The sequence below is a fragment of the Periplaneta americana genome, chromosome 3, assembly GCF_040183065.1.
Source record: "Periplaneta americana isolate PAMFEO1 chromosome 3, P.americana_PAMFEO1_priV1, whole genome shotgun sequence".
Lineage (NCBI taxonomy): Eukaryota > Metazoa > Arthropoda > Insecta > Blattodea > Blattidae > Periplaneta > Periplaneta americana.
The window spans coordinates 193,973,920-193,990,941 of NC_091119.1; the positions used below are offsets into that span (position 1 = coordinate 193,973,920).

Here is a 17,022-nt window from a genome sequence, read left to right on the forward strand (position 1 = left end):
TAAATATCCATACTCGATTCTTAATTACTAATCATTATAGGCTCGTTGCATAATGTACTATTTTTGTATCCTAATTATAATGTAGGCTAATTATTCAATTCTGAGTCCTATAGTGAAATAATTTTAAGAGATCTGTGTTTGTTATAGAAGTGATATACAGTAACATTTTTTAATTGTGATAGTGAATAACTTTTTTATACATTTATTTTGTTTTGTGATTATACTGAAAATGGAAATATTTATTATTTCGTTCTGTAATGCTGAAAATGGGAAAGTGGGAGAAGTATACCAAAACGTTTAATAGGCAGTGGTTAAATGGTACTTCATTCTCAAACTGGCTTCAGGATGTGAAAGACGAGAGGAATAAAGCAGATTGTAAAGTTTATGAGGTTCAAATTAGTGCTCATAAAGGAGACTTGGAAAAAAAAACATTCCGATTCAATTAAACATACCGGTATATAATCCGCGAAATATAAATTTGCCATTTATATTGGGTTACTTTTTCTGAATTTTGGCTAGTTTTCCAGCGAGCTTTCGCTACTTTTAGTTATACGAATCTGGCAACCCTGGCTGGAATTATTGTGATGCATTCTGTTTATATTTCTTTAGATTGACTGTATAAAAAAATATTCACCTCCTGCCTGAATACAGGTCGCAGCTCGACGTCTCATCGAGATTCGAACATGCTTGGTCTTCACATTCACCAGACATCAACCCATTATACTTTTTTTTTCTTATTAAACCAAACCCTTTAACTCTATTAAATATAGAATATAATCTAAATTTAACAGAAGAAATACTGAAATCAGAAGTAAACACTGAAATGCTGAAACAATTGTCTTTAGAGACAATTAATATTAGGTACCCTCCACAAAACCGGCTTCATTTATACACCGACGGATCCTTGATCTCCAGAGAACAAGGTGCCGGTGCAGGTGTTACGTGCTGTCTCTTCTCCCTTTATAGGTCTCTTGGATATGGAACAACAAGTTTTGATGGTGAAATCATTGCAATAAATGAATGTCTCAGGAATCTTCTATGCCACATCAATAAATTTAGGAATGCAGTTATATTGTCAGACTCCAAAGCAGCTATTCTATCAATAGTCTCTAAACACACACCTTCATCTCAAACAGCAGAAATAACTAAAATGCTCTCTCAATTATTATCACTCAATAAAAGAATTGTATTCCAATGGATACCATCTCATTGTGGAATCCTGGGAAAAGAGAATGCGGATGCTTTAGCAAAGAAGGGCAGCACTGCTACTTACAGACCTGTTACTAAATCTACGTATTACTCTGTGAAGAGATTTATTAAATCTACATACTTAGACTTCAACAAACAAAATTTGATAACACAATCCCAAGGGAAAAAATTGAACTCTCTGCATCAAAATCCACAGTTAATTCTCGATTTACCACGAAAATCGTCTGTAGCTGCATTTAGATTGGCAACAGGCCATGATTGTATGGCCGAACACCTGCATAGAATTGGAATATATCAGTCCCCTAACTGTCCATTGTGCAACTCAAACCAAGAAATGGATTTGGAACACCTCAAAATCTGTGCTTCAGTGGCTAGTCATGATAATATCTTTGAAAAATATTGGAGTGCAAGAGGTCAAATGACTTTATTATCAAATGCCTGGCATTAGAAAACAACAGCAACATTTTTTTTTCTTTGGGGGCTCTTACAGTCGGTGGTAGAGGCCTATTCGATGTCTGTGAATAATAAAGAAATTCTCTGTCAGCGGATTCCGCAAGGCTGTTAGTCAATGAAAACTTTACTAGGAATTTGGGAAAATGTTCAGCAGACGAGCTGTGGTTTGTATTCAGGCAGGAGGTGGAAATGTAAACAGAATGCATCAGAATAATTACAGCAAAAATCTTACTGGAGTGCACTATAATCATACTTGCAAACACTAGTCAGCAATCAAGCATTTTCGGACCCATGTCGATGTAACAACTTTTTATTCTATACATATCAGGAATCCAGACCTGAATTTTTATCCATTTATTTTATTACACCCTATATATAATACAGTGAGATGCAAAAAAATGGAACGCTTTGATAAAATATAATTTTCCAATCGAAACATAATTTTATAAAATATCTTAAATGTAGAGGTATTCACACAATTTAGGAGATACTGTCTCGTACAATAGATTTCCGCCACTCTTCACGTTTATACAGGGACATCATTTTATTTTTACTAACATTTTTAATATTAACCTGACTATACCTTTAGAGAACCGGAAACACCGCTTGCTCCCCCCTCCAAGACTGGAGTTCGATGATACTGGCGTAAAACACAAATCACACTACTAGGTATAGGAAGGAAGAAAAGTAGTTCATTTACGTAAACTAGGAAATATCGCGATTTTGAGTTTGATAATTTTCATTAGGTTTTTCTTTAATCAAAGTACAGTACTGTTTTAAGAATAAGTGTTTTACTCACGAAGTGAGTTATCCATGCGAACGTATTCATTATGCAGTGTATATTATACTGTCTACAGCACATTAGCGTACAATATAGAGAAAGAAGTTAAATTGAAAAATAATCATAATATGAATATTTAAACACAATTTTGAAAATGGTGGCCGTTCATTTCGATACAGGCTTCAGTTCTTTTGTGCATATTATCGCACTATAGACTATTGCATCTAATTCCAATTGCCAGTTTCATCCTTCGTACTAGTAACTCATGTTGAAATAATTCTGTACCTACTCTACGTACTGTAAATTCAATCTTCACTTCTGCCCGACCCGAAAATATAAAATTACTCAGACATGCTCTCTACTGTCCGTCCAAGTGGTTATGCCGCAGGATTGTAGAAAGGGAGGAAATCACGTGACAGTTAATTACTTAACGAGGCCCTTTTATTTAAGTTAAATTAAACAGCTGTATAATATTACGTAAACTTCCAATTCCTAAGAGAAATTAATGTTTTCAGAAAAGAGCTAAGACAGCCCAGCTATTACAGAGGGGCGTGCAGAAGCAGGTGGGGGAAATCGGGATGCGACGTAGGCAAACGGACAGTACCTGTGCGAAAATATGATTCAATATTGAAAGCTCTTTCGTCACTGGAAAACGCGAACATATTTCTGCAACGTACTATACTCAGTAACTCAGTACTGCTTACTATCTGCGGTCTTGGTTCTGTGTGGAGTTGGAACTTCCTTAGTAGAAGGGGTGGGAGTGAAGTACATTCAAAAACTCAGGTACAATAAAAATTGAAGTAAAAATAAAGTGATGTCCCTGTATATAACTCTAAACAGTGCGTTAATTGTATTGCTGCAATTTTTTGAACAACAGGGAAATAAAATTTTTTGCACGATCGTGTTTTTTTATTGTATTTACAGTTAGCGTCGTTAGGCCTTGAAAGTTCGAATTCTCACACAGAAACTTGTTGCTAGGGTAACCATGCTTCGTAACATAAAACTATACTGAAATAGACCCATTACAGTGCACTTATTGTTACTTAGTTACCATTACAGTGCAGTTTTGCGAAGGCTTTGGAATAATATTGCTCTAAATTTTCAATTGAAATACTCGTGCTGCTCGATTTTCAAACTTATCCTCGATTTTGTAAAAAGCACTTTCCAAACCTTGCAGGTATCGTAATATATTATTCACATATCAAAGAGTATTTTAAAGCATTTTTTTTTAATTTACTCATTTTCCACCATATGAAAACCATCTTCTCACCTTAAGAATGGTCCAAGCTTCACTTCCATACATGAGAGAAGGTCTTGCCAATGTTTCATAACATTTGATTCTTGTATGTTTTTGGACAAGAAAAGATTTGAAAACGTTATTAATAATATTGCTTAATTAAAACCATTCAAATTTTAGTCATGTATCTTTTTCCTATTCATAGCTTAAATAAAAACCTAGGTATTTAAAACACAATACTTGCTCTACAGTTTAATATGAAGGCACATTTTTCCTATGAACACTATTACTTTAGTATTGAATATTTTAATTGCTTACAATCAATTAATGAAATTGGTTATTAGTTATGTCATTCAAATAATCAATTTATTACATTATAACTCCAATTATCTGGACTAATTGGGGGATTGGCATGACTCAGATATGCAGAAATAAAGATTGGGCCAGAAATGTAAATCACTCTATTAACATGTTATTGTGAAAGTGCAGTACTGCAGGTATAAAAAAAAAACAAAAGTTGCAAATGATATTTAAATACGAAAAGTATTTTTTGAAGTACTGTACACATGATGGAACATTAAAAGAAACTCTTCATATCGCGGGAGTAAATACGTTCTGCAATATATTGCGCAATCTTTCATAGAAAACTAAAGGTATTTTCTGTCACAGAATAAATAACAAGCAGGATCGCGATTTTTTGTTCATATCGATAGAAAATATAATAAAGAATCATTTATTCTTCTGACGTATTTCAATAACGTGGACGGTTTTCGTGTAATTTTAATTTAAAAACCACTTATTTGAAGCCACCGAATGATGCAATCAGATTGCAACATTGTATTCAGAGAGGGAGGTGCGAGGTAGTTCACGCAGAGAGACAGACCTGAGTTCGTTGACTTCTTATATTTGTATTACAAGAAGAAATAGGGGTGCGTTAGCGGCGATGTTGCCAGATGCTGAAACTTCCAACTTAATTTTCTAAATAACAGTGCATTTAATCACGAAACGTCATATAGATTTTCTACAAGTACTAATTTAAGTGTACCCTATCGACCCTTTAAACCAGCAAGATTATTTAATTTCCATCCTGTATACTTCTGCTGCGGTAGTGTTCAATCTTAAAAAAATTCCTATTTGTTGATGTGGAATCAATGTTTTAAAATATTGCTTCTGATCATTTGTGGGCAATGTACAGTATAATGCTTGCAAATATATCAGCTTAACTTTTACAGGATGTCTAAACACGAGGTTCAGATTTTGTGTAAAGATGCCAAGAAGATGATGAGAACTTGGAAAGATGCGTTCTTCGAAACTAGGTTGAAGATAGAAGAATCTGGAAAAGGACGACGATGGGAATTCGACAAGAAGAGACTGTTTAAAGAAACAGATTATATTGCTGAGATCGCAAAAAATCTATCTGATGTAGCAAAGGTACCAGATATTGCAATACCAGTATGATAAGGCACTATTTACAATAGATATAGATGCTTAGGTATTTAATTTTATTAGGGGAACCTGGTCTAAAATGACATACAAGGGTGATCCCAGAAGTAACGCACAAACTTACTTCATCGGCACGAATTTTATTTTTGTGCGAGATCGTGCGTATTTGCTTGGTTTCCGCACAAAATCAATCCGCGGAAAGTCTAAAATTCCACATTCAGTATTCCCAACGTAACACACATAACAATTTCCCTCTTCTTACCGCTTAAGTGACATATTGATTTTACTGCTTTAGGCTTTTAACATATTATTTTTAGAGACGTTCAATACAGTAATAATTATAAATTGCAAACTTACCACTGCAATTTCACCTAAATTGCACTGTTAATTATTGTTTTTAAATATTTGAAAAAATTAAGTAAACTCTACAACTCCACTAAAGTTACTGCATTCATGATGCAAGTAACATTAAGGAAGCCGTGAAAAAATCAACAAGATTCCAGACTCATCATAGACTGGGGGGGGGGGAAAGACAGATGTATATCACGGCCTGCTGGTATATAGTAAACACAGAAAACATTTTAAAGCAACAATGTTGAAGATAGATATTTTTGTTTTGCAAATTTGCCGTCATTGAACAGAAACCAAGATGGAGATTTCATTGCAACTAATTAGGAATTCCTCTTTCAGGTATGTAATAAACGATCTTCGCACAAAATAATGTACGATACACGAGCGGTATGTTTTCTTTCAATTCTCGGAAATTAAAAAAGCTCAACTACGTTTCGCTTTTTCAAACTTTTCTTCGAACATGAAAACTTCATCATACCGCTCTTGTAACGCATATTACTATTTCAACTTACTTAAATCAAGATTAAAAATGACGATGTCCAGAGACTCTTTGTTTACCCGCTAGATCCTCCGAAACGGGAAGGAGATGACTTTAGGTAAACAAACCATTTGTCTCCGCGATGTGGTTCCAACATGAGCACACTAAGCTCATGAGGTACGTGGACACTTGAATGACACCTTTGGCAACAGGTGGATTGGAAGTGGGGGCCCAATAACCTGGCCCCCTCGCTCACCTGACTTGACACCAATGGATTTCTTTTTCTGGGGGTACATGAAAACCCTGTTGACTAGATTCCCTTAGAGACATATCAAGATCTTGTGGCACGAATTTAAGTAGAAGTTGAAGTTATCCTAGATATGCCGGGAATATTTCCAAGAGTTCGACACGACATAACCAGGCGATGCACAAAATATATCGAAGTTAGTGACAGCCATTTGGAGCACCTTCTGTAGTTGATTAAAATGCTGTTTACTTACAGTATTTCAATTGTCTTTTTCACTTCTTTCCTAGCTTTTGTGATCCGTACTGCCTACGTCCTCCACATCATTTCAGAGACGCTAGCACGTAAACAAAGCGTTTCTGGACATGGGGTTATTAACAAAATAGGATCACATGGTACCCATCCATCTACAGCGAGTCTCGCAACATATATATTTTTTTTTTCCCTGTACTGAATTTAACATCATAAAACGTCAATGGTGAAAAAATTACTCACAAGTTAATGTAAATTTTTTAAATTTTGGAATCATGCTTTTATGCACAGATGTCACTATTAACGATTTATTTTGTAAAACAAAATATGTTTACCTTCAGGTCAGGGTTTAAGCCACTGTCGCATTTGTCGCAGTTTGCTGCTCAACTTCTAAAAATGCGACAAACTTTCAATGTAAATGTGCAAAAATGCGACAACCACATTGGACTGGAGAAAACAACAGAAACAAAAACGATTATGGAGAAAATGAAATGAGAGATGTGCGTGAACTATAACTAGTTCCGGAGAAGTTATAGATTTAAATTAATTGTTAATGGAATGATCAATATTAAAAAATGTATTGAGCAATAGATGTTCAAGTTTGGATTTCAAACAGTTGACATAATTCACATGTTTACAAGTTAAGGGGAAAGTATAACATTGGCCAGCAAAAATTTAGCGAAATTAGTTTTTTTTATATCTCAGCTACTATAAAAGCTAAATGAAGAAACCTTTTCATGCTTAATATATTATATTTTATAAAAAATTATTCAGAATATTAAAATAGCTAATAATTAACTTTAAAAATATGATTTTCTTACAACCGTAAAGCATTTACATAATAAAATATATAGATCTACATGATTTTTTACTGGAATGTTTTAAAGATCTACATCAGCAACATAGTCTAGGATCTTTCATCTATTCCTTCGCGAAATATTTTTTTCTTAATAAAAATTTTTAAAAACTTTAATATTGAAAGAAAAAATATTTATTGAAGGAATAGGTAAAATGTCCTAGATTATGTTGTGAATTAGTTTCCAGTAAAAGAATCATGAAGAAATTTAATTAATTGTATAGGCTTATTTTATTATGTAAATGCTTTACGGTTGTAAAAAAATTATGCAAATTTTATATTATTTTACAGCTATTTTAATATCCTGAATAGTGTTTTATAAAGTGTAATGTATGTACATTAAGCACGAAAAGTTTTGTTCATTTAGCTTTTATAGTAGCTGAGATATAAAAAAAATGAATTTTACTCAATTTTTGCAGGCCAATGGTGTACCTCCCCCTTTAAGTGAACAATTTCCTGTAATTCATTTAGTTATACAGGGTGCTGCAACAATTCAATTGCATATTATAGAATAGATTGTGAGAGAGGATTTAGTTGCTTGAATGTTGTTAACAGATGCTGTATAACCACAGCAGTTGAAAAAGCGTTGTAAAATAACCAGTTAAAAAAATGTCAAAACTGAAACAGGAAACCACATTTCAGTAAAAAGAGTTAGCATTACGCCAACAATAAATCTTCAGGGGCTTACCCATAAAGAATTTGATTTCTCAAGTGCTTTCGATGTCTGAAGTGCTCACAAAAATATATGTATTTTAATATGGTGTAAATTCAGCAATAATTGATTCAAAGCGTATGTCTAACGCATGTACCTAGAGTGTAGTAAATTGGGTTTATTTATTTATTTATGTATTTATTTATTTATTTATTTATTTATTTATTTACTTATTTATTTATTTATTCATTCATTTATTTATTTATGTCTATAACAGAGCAAAGCCCCAATTACAATAGACAGTACAGATTTGTTTAAAAAAACACAATTGCATATAACATGAAAAAAGAGATAAAACAGAAACAAATGCAAGATACAAGTGTAAATACAAATTAAAAATTAAAAAAGAAACAATATAGAAATAAATGAAAAATACCAAATAAAAATAAATTAAAAAGAGTTAAGTACAGATATCATAGCCAAAAATGTAAAATGTAGCTATAATTGGCAAATTACAGAGTAAATATAACACTATGTTAATAAATTCAGTATACAGTATTATATAGTAGGACTATTACCTGTGAAACTGGATAAAATAATCATCCCGTTTAGCTTTACCGTAAAAAATCTCGGAGTGCATTTCGAATCTAATCTTAGTTGGGATACGCATATTAAATATACATGTAAGAAGGCATTCTCTACTCTCCATTCACTAAAAAGATTGTATCATTATCCATCTAAATTAAAACAGACGCTGGTACAGACATTCATTCTACCTCACTTCGATTATTGCGACGTTTTGTTCAGTGATCTCAGGATTGATTCCGCCCAGAAACTACAGCGTGTTCATAACGCGTGCGTCCGCTTCATTTGTAATGTTCGATACTACGCTCATTTCTCACCTTCTTTCGAGAAGTTATCATGGCTTAGGTTACATGAGAGGAGAAATCTGCACTCACTTTCTCTCCTATATCGAATTATGCACAGTTCATCCCCCTATTATTTATTCGCTCGTTTTCATACTCTCTCTCGCTATCATAATATTAATACTCGATCACAACGCGATAACACGCTAGAAATTCCACTTCACACATCATCTCTGTATTCCTCATCTTTCACTGTTGCTACCTCTCGTCACTGGAACTCTCTGCCGCCTGAAGTCAAGGGCTGCCGAACATTGAAATCTTTCAAATCCAAGTTAGAAAATTATCTTATGACGAGTTGCCAAACTAACTTACTATTATGACAAGTGTTGTATTGCATGTTTCCACGTATTCACATTTTTTTTATGTTCTAGTGATATTTAACTTATTTTATATTTTTGTTTTCATATTTTCCGATAATGGTATATCTCTAATGTGATAAGTTGAGCTATATATAAACATAATTTTCCTTACTGTGCATACTTAAAAATATTGTATTCATTGTATGCTTTGTACTGCACGATTGTATTACTACTATTAGTATTATTATTACTATTAGGCCTTATTATTATTATTTTATTATTATTATTATTATTATTAATATTATTATTATCATTATTATTATCATTACTATTCTTATTTATTATTATTATTATTATCAATAATTGTCTTATTTTTTTATACTTTGTAGGCCTCATTTATTTTTGACCTGCTGTTCACATTTTATTATGCTTTTTTCTTTCTTTCTCTATGTTATATATGTCTGATTTCTTCTTACTTGTTGTTTACATTTTATTATTATTATCTTATTCAGTTTTGTGTGTACTTTGTAAATTTGTAGTGTTTCTATAACTCAGTTTTTACTCCTGGTTGAGTGTTAGAGATGGCCGTATGGCCTTAACTCTGCCAGGTTAAATAAAACATTATTATTATTATTATTATTATTATTATTATTATTATTAGGCTTAATTTATTTATTTAAGAAATTCACTACTACAGAACACGTGTTCCAACCAGCATGATACCTGACTACAACTACAACCAACATGGAACTAGAATCCAACATATCATGAAACCATTGCTGTATATAACTTTTTCTTGTATGCCTATATATTGTACGATAACGAGAAATCTAAATCCTGTTTATTTGATAGATGATTGTAAGTTCGAAGCATTAATAAAAGTGGAGACGTTTTATGAGATTGTGTTTTTGATGTCTGCGAATAAAAGAGAGATCGCTTTCTCAAATTTGATTTACCAATATTGAAACTAATTAGCTGTAGAAGATCAGGGTTGTCTATTAAACCATTTATGGTTTTGAACAAATACATTTGTTGTGCTCCTATCCTGCGACTACTGAGAGATGGTACATTCAATTCAACCAGCATGGATTCATAAGATTTGAATATGTTGTAACATGAATGTTTTTTCATACATAGCAGTTTTAGGATTTTATTCTGTACTCTCTCTAGAATGACCGAGTGCGAGTGATAGTGAGGGTTCCAAACTATAGATGCGTACTCTAATTTACTTGTATTAAACTATAAAAGTTGAAAGTAATAAAAATTCAAGTAGCAAAGTACATAGTTTTTTTTTGTTTCTGTAAGTCTTATCTTCCTGTACAATTTATTTGCAATGCTGCGCAAGGTTTTAGCAATTTGCACACACACAATTTTTCATCTGAGCATTTCTGCGACAATTATTTATTTTCTAGCTTAAACCCTGCTTCAGATTATCTAATATCAACTCTTATTTTCAGGTGTTATGTCACTTCGATAACATTTTCGGTCCGCAATTGAAGTCCATAACTAGCGACCCAGCACAAATTGACGCCGTGTCAAAGAAGGTGGAGAAGCTAGTGACTCCGCTATCGCAGCCTGATTTTGATATCTTCGACCAAAAGTATGAACTCAATTGGCAAGAAATCTTGGAAAACTTCTATCGCATGGTTGCCAAATTGGAGAACGAGGCATCTTATTTCATTGATGAATCGTTTAAGTTTTTAAGGCAAGCCAGTCTACTTACATAATTTAATTATTAGTAGAATTATGAATCTTACACAGTCAAAAATAGCAATAACTTCAATAAAAACAATAAATATTTCGCATACGAACACATATACAGGGTTCATAAAAAGTAAGGTCATGTTAATGCAATTTGTTTTTTTCCAATTAGTCTCCTGATGATAAATTTTCCTGTGTATTTCATACTCTACGGATCCATTTAGCATTTCATTTCGTTGAATAATCATGTTAAATACATACAGAGTGATTCAAAAGTCCGGCGACATAGACAAACTTCGTTATTCGTGTAGATAGCGAAAAGTTAAATAGAAGAGGGGAAAGTTGTTAGAAATATGCAGTTTTCAATCAAGTTTTCTTTAATTTTCAACGTGGTATACACCGTTGAGGCTGTACACCAATAGAACACACCCGACAGTCCCAGTGCTGCCAAATTAGTAGCTTTTCTGCTAGTTCTACTGGATTTTAGATAGGGTAACTTTTAGTAGGTTTTTTACGACGCTTTATCAACATATTAGGTTATTTAGTGTATGAATGAGATGAAGGTGATAATGCCGATGAAATGAGTAATGGGTTCCAACACCGAAAGTTACCCAGTATTTGCTCATATTGGGTTGAGGGAAAATCCCGGGAAAAACTTCAACAAGGTAACTTGCCCCGACCGGGAATCGAACTCGGGCCACCTGGTTTCGCAGCCAGACGCAAAAAACCGATCTTCCTCTCGCTCAGTAAAATTGTAAAAAATACTCAAAAAGAACCATCATAATATTATTAGTATCACAATATTACCAAACTTTACCCTACGTAAAGTATCGGATAAATTACAAAATGATGACGATAATTAGCAGTGTTGCCAATACAAGTTCAGGGAAAACCGCCAGACAAAAATGAAATTCCCCTGAATTCTTATGCTATCAATGTTGTTGTTGTTGTTTTCTAATGCCAGACGTTTGACAATAAAGTCGTTTGACCGCTTGCACTCCAATATTTTTCAAAGATATTATCATGATCAGCCAATGAAGCACAGATTTTGAGGTGTTCCGAATCTAGTTCTTGGTTTAGTTGCACAATGGGCAGTTAGGGGACTGATATATTCCAATTCTATGCAGGTGTTTGGCCAAACAATCATGGCCTGTTGCCAATCTAAATGCAGCTACAGACGATTTTCGTGGCAAATCGGGAATTAAATGTGGATTATGATGCAGAGAGTTCCATTTTTTCCTTTTAGATTGTATTATCAAAATTTGTTTGTTGAAGTCTAAGTATGTACATTTAATAAATCTTTTCACAGAGTAATACGTAGATTTAGTAACAGGTTTTAGTTTGTCATGCTATCAATGTAAATAAATGCTTCTTTGCACTGAGAAGATAAATAACCGCTAAACTCTGCATGTTGACTACTTTTCTCTGTTAAATAACAAGTATCGAAAATCCGGTAGAACTAGCGAAAAACACACTAATTTGGCAGCATTGGAACTGTCGGGTGTGTCGTACTAATGTACAGCCTCAACGGTTTCTTCTACGTTGAAAATTCAAGCACATTAGATTGAAAACTTACATATTTCCAACAACTTTCCTCTCATTCCACTTTTCGCTATCTGCACTAATATCGGAGTTTGTCTGTCGCTGGACTTTTGAATCACTCTGTATATAAGCATAGTTACTTTGTTATATCATGAAGTCTACTGCAGCAAATGTTAAAAATGTCTCACACAATTGTAATCCACACGATTTGAGAGCGCGACCACTGGAGGGTTAAACAAAAATTTAAGGTGCATGAATTATTTTGAAAAATTAACATATGTCGAGGCGTTTAAGACACAAAGCAATATACAACATAAGTACTTGCCTTATCTATCCCATTACATTTCATTTCTTTTCAGCATCATTACAGGCAAATTCATTATTGTCTTCTCTGTTACAGATCATCTGAAGAGGCACTTGAACTGCTGCTAAAATTTAAGCACATTTCAACCAGAGAAGCTATTCATAAGCAACTCATGTCCAAGTTTGATCTTGTCATGGCGCAATTTACGAAAGAGATATTAACTATAGAAAACGAATTCAATGTAAGTGATTCTTGCTTGAAGACGAACAAATTAAGGAAAGGCGTTTGTTATAGATAAGTTATGTTAACAAGTACAAGTTAGGTGTACATGGATTATAGACTTGAAAATGAGAGATCTGACGGAGAATGATAGTTTCAACACAGTCTACTATATACAGTCACGAAGCTTGAGTTTTGAGGGTGTTAGAAACAATAGACTGTGACGGTTCTATTTTGCATTGCTTGTAATGAGGCGATATTAGCGATTCTAGTGGTGAGCAACTATCTAATATTTGCATATTTACTACGTATTGAGCTTCGCGACTGTATATACTAGACCACAGTCTAATATATACAGTCGCGCAACTTCAACACTTTTTTTGCCAACATTCACGACACTAGCTCTCAAGCGGCAGGCAAGGCACTGGTCATAGGGTTAATACAGCCAGCACGTGCTTTGAAGGTATGCGAGATGTTATAATAACGTTTTAATCATGCGTCGGAATAAAGGCAATGTGTGCAATGACGAAAATTGCAGTAACAACAAGTTTAAATCTCCGAATTTGTCGTTCTTCAGATTCCCTAAAGACCAATCTGTAAACTTTGCATAAAAATTTAAACCATAATAGCCTATCAGTACTATTAGCGACTCAAAATAATAATAAAAAAAATAAAAAAATTATGAACTTCATAAATCAATGTCTGTCAAATTAAGGTTTAAATCTTCCCCTTTTCTATTTTTAAGTTTACCTCAGCGGCCGAGTTTACCCCAATTTGCGGTATGGAAAATAGTTAATTTCTCGGGAAATAGGGAGAGGAGTTCACCACGCGATGTACCCTACGAGATAGGCCCTACAATTTTGACTCTTCTCACAGGAAATATAGAGTTCCAATGATTTATAAATATATTTAGGAATGAATTGAATTAACCGTCCACGTACAAACAATTATATTATTTCAAACCATGATACGTGATCAGAGCCATGATTCAGTTGTAAGGAGCAGAAAGAATTACGTTTATTCCCAGCTTCTGAAACTTGTAGATTAACTGCGTGTGAAATTCTTCCAGGATTCTGAAGCAGAATTAGTAAGAACCATATACACTTATTGTATAGCATAAAAATATAACATAAATTACGCAAAGCCCGTTTTCTGATGTGTTATCATACGTAGTGTGCACACTTTTAACTTGCCTGCCGCTAGAGGGCTACTGTCGCGCCAGCTGTCAAATGTTGGCATATTTTATACGTATGAGTTGCGTGACTGTATCTATTAGACTGTGACTAGAATGTGGTTTCAAGTCGACCAGGAGATGCAGCAAGCGTGGTGCCATGATTCGCCTACAGATGTCATCTGTTTGGAGAGCTGCATAGATCCTAGGAGGCGGAGGGACTTTCACAGCCGACTTCGACAGACCAGGGATCTACACAGCGTATAGCTCCCTCGGACAGGTGGCACCGTGGTGAATCACGGTATATACGATGCTGTTATCTTCAGGTCAATACAGGCTGCAGCAAGACGTAGTACGTGAATTTCGAACAGATGCCATCGATCTGAGGAGGCTGCAGAATTCAACGGAGAAAAGGAGGAACGGGGGCAAGGGCATTTCGTAACCGGAAATTTCGTCACCGTTATAGTTTGTCACCTATTTTTCGTCATTAGTTTTTTGGTCATCAAATACATTTTGTCATCATGTGTTTTGTCACTGAGGTGAGTTTGTCACCGAAGATATGTCGTCATCATATAGCCTACATTTTGTCACTTTTTTATACTGAGGGAACTTCATGACCAAAATAATAATTTATGTCGTTGTAAAGTAGATGACGTAGCTTCCGCTGAAGTTCAAGCTTCAGTTTTCATTGCTTCTACACATTCCGCAGCTTCACATCTATCCCAGTTTAGTGAGTGGTTAAAATGCTCTGTAGGTCTTTTATAATGGTTTTCTTACCTGAGGAAACAGTCATCAGTAAATTACAAATGTCGTGCTCATCACATCTTCATACAATCCCGGTCTTTGTAATTGTGTGCCTTATATACATAATATATGTTCATTACAGATTAATTTATCTCTTGCTCTATTACTTTTTACGAATCGAAATAATTTCGCCATACCTTAAATTGACGATTTTGAAACCAATAAATCCTGTAACTTGAAGATTTCAAATCCAAAAAATCAAGGTTTCCTTGGAAACGAAATGAACAATATGAACACAATGAAGTAGGAGGTTTTACATTATAGGTATCAAGGGAAGCAATACGTAAGGGAGAAAATTTGTGGTGGCGAATAGTGATGAGGAAATTAAATTGGTGACAAAAGTGATTTGGTCCACACCTGTGGAGTAGCGGTCAGCGCGTCTGGCCGCGAAAGCAGGTGGTCCGGGTTCGAATCCCGGTCGGGGCAAGTTACCTGGTTGAGGTTTTTCCGGGGTTTTCCCTTAACCCAATACGAGCAAATGCTGGGTAACTTTTGGTGCTGAACCCCGGACTCATTTCACCGGCATTATCATTTCATTCAGAAGCTAAATAACATAGATGTTGATAAAGCGTCGTAAAATAACCCATTAAAAAAAGTGATTTGGTGACAAAATATGGTGGTGACAAAAGTGACTGTGACAAAATGTTGCAGTGACAAAATGTAATATGTGACGAAATCGCCTGGTGATGAAAAATCGGTGACGATAATTCCTGATCCCCTGAGATCTGGATGCTGTAGTTAAATCGATAAATTAGCACCAAGCAGTGAATCACGAATTCACAGGACAGGAGTCCCAAGGACTTTAACAACCATCCCACAATAAATAAGCCTCAAACAGCAGTGCTAACCTTAGGGCTCCCCTCAGAAAGAAAAAAAAAACTTTTTTGAAACTAAAACAGTCTTAATACAATAGTTGTGCAATACGTAGTATGTGATGGTGCATTAGTAGTGTTGATAGGGAATTAAACTGAATTTCTTTATATTTCTTTATAGATAGCAAAAAGAAATCCGCCTCTATTAAGGAATCAACCACCTATGTCGGGAGCAATTTTCTGGTGCAGACTCCTGTTTGATAAACTCAAGAAGCCAGTACTAAAATTTCAGGAAGTGGAGGAACTCTACAGATCGGAATATAAAAAAGAGGTGGGTATAATGAAATATACGATATTAAGAGGTAAAATTATTTTGACATTATAAGCCAAATTTGATTTCTTGTTCCAGGCATTCGACTTATACTTGAGCCTCTGTAAACAAATGAAAGATTTTGAAAATACGAAGTTCTCTCAATGGGAAAAGAAAGCTATTCCAACAGTGACATCAAACCTAAAGAAAAATGTACTGAGAGTTATCCAGTCTGAAAGGATACAAGGTATAATTAATTTATGCCAGGTTTCTCAAATGTCCATTCTGTTACTACTAATTTGAAGTTGTCGATTTTGTAAATCTTTGTCGTGTTTCTTAACATCACAACCTCTGACGTATTGGTCTGTGAGCTTTTCTTTTTACATTCTTCTAACATTGACTTGGTATCGGATTTAATAATTCCTGACTAAATCTAATAATTCATTCAACTAATGTACAGTCCATTGTAATTAATTCCCCATAGAGACTAGGAAAATTAATTAAACATTATTTTAGACTTGCTGAAATATGTTTACAAATCTTAATGACAGAATTGGACGTTTTATATTTCTTACAACTAATGGAGCTGTATTGTCCAAGTTGACCTAGGCGTCTGAGGAATTTGGTAGGATCCACTGTTGTGGAGTAACGATTAGCTTGTCTGACAGTGAAACAAGCGGGTACGGGTTCAAATCCCGGTTGAGACAAGTTATCTGGTTGGGGATTATTCTCCAAGGTTTTCCTCAACCCGGAAAAAAATAATCCTCAACCCGGAAAAAAATAATCCTCAACCAGTAGCGGACGGTGGGTTTGAAAGTTGAGGAGGCCAAGACGTGACTGATGAGAATTTAAAAATATAAGGCCTGTGACGTACCTCATTACCAAACGCAGAATTTATAGGTTTTAAGAAACTAAAATTAGATTTTACAATTTATGTTTTAGGATTTTAAATCTTATGTTTAGGAATTCATATGATTT

At 34.3% G+C, this 17,022-nt stretch overlaps 1 protein-coding gene across 1 annotated transcript in view; it reads left to right on the top strand.

Annotated features, from left to right (window-relative positions):
* Positions 1 to 17,022, top strand: part of LOC138697075 (dynein axonemal heavy chain 10-like) — a 57,973-nt gene that overhangs the window by 20,795 nt on the left and 20,156 nt on the right. The window contains exons 9-13 of the mRNA XM_069822672.1: positions 4,913 to 5,111; positions 10,639 to 10,886; positions 12,825 to 12,973; positions 15,920 to 16,065; positions 16,144 to 16,291. Of these exons, the coding sequence (XP_069678773.1) occupies positions 4,913 to 5,111; positions 10,639 to 10,886; positions 12,825 to 12,973; positions 15,920 to 16,065; positions 16,144 to 16,291 (890 nt within the window). The remainder of the gene's footprint in view (positions 1 to 4,912; positions 5,112 to 10,638; positions 10,887 to 12,824; positions 12,974 to 15,919; positions 16,066 to 16,143; positions 16,292 to 17,022) is intronic.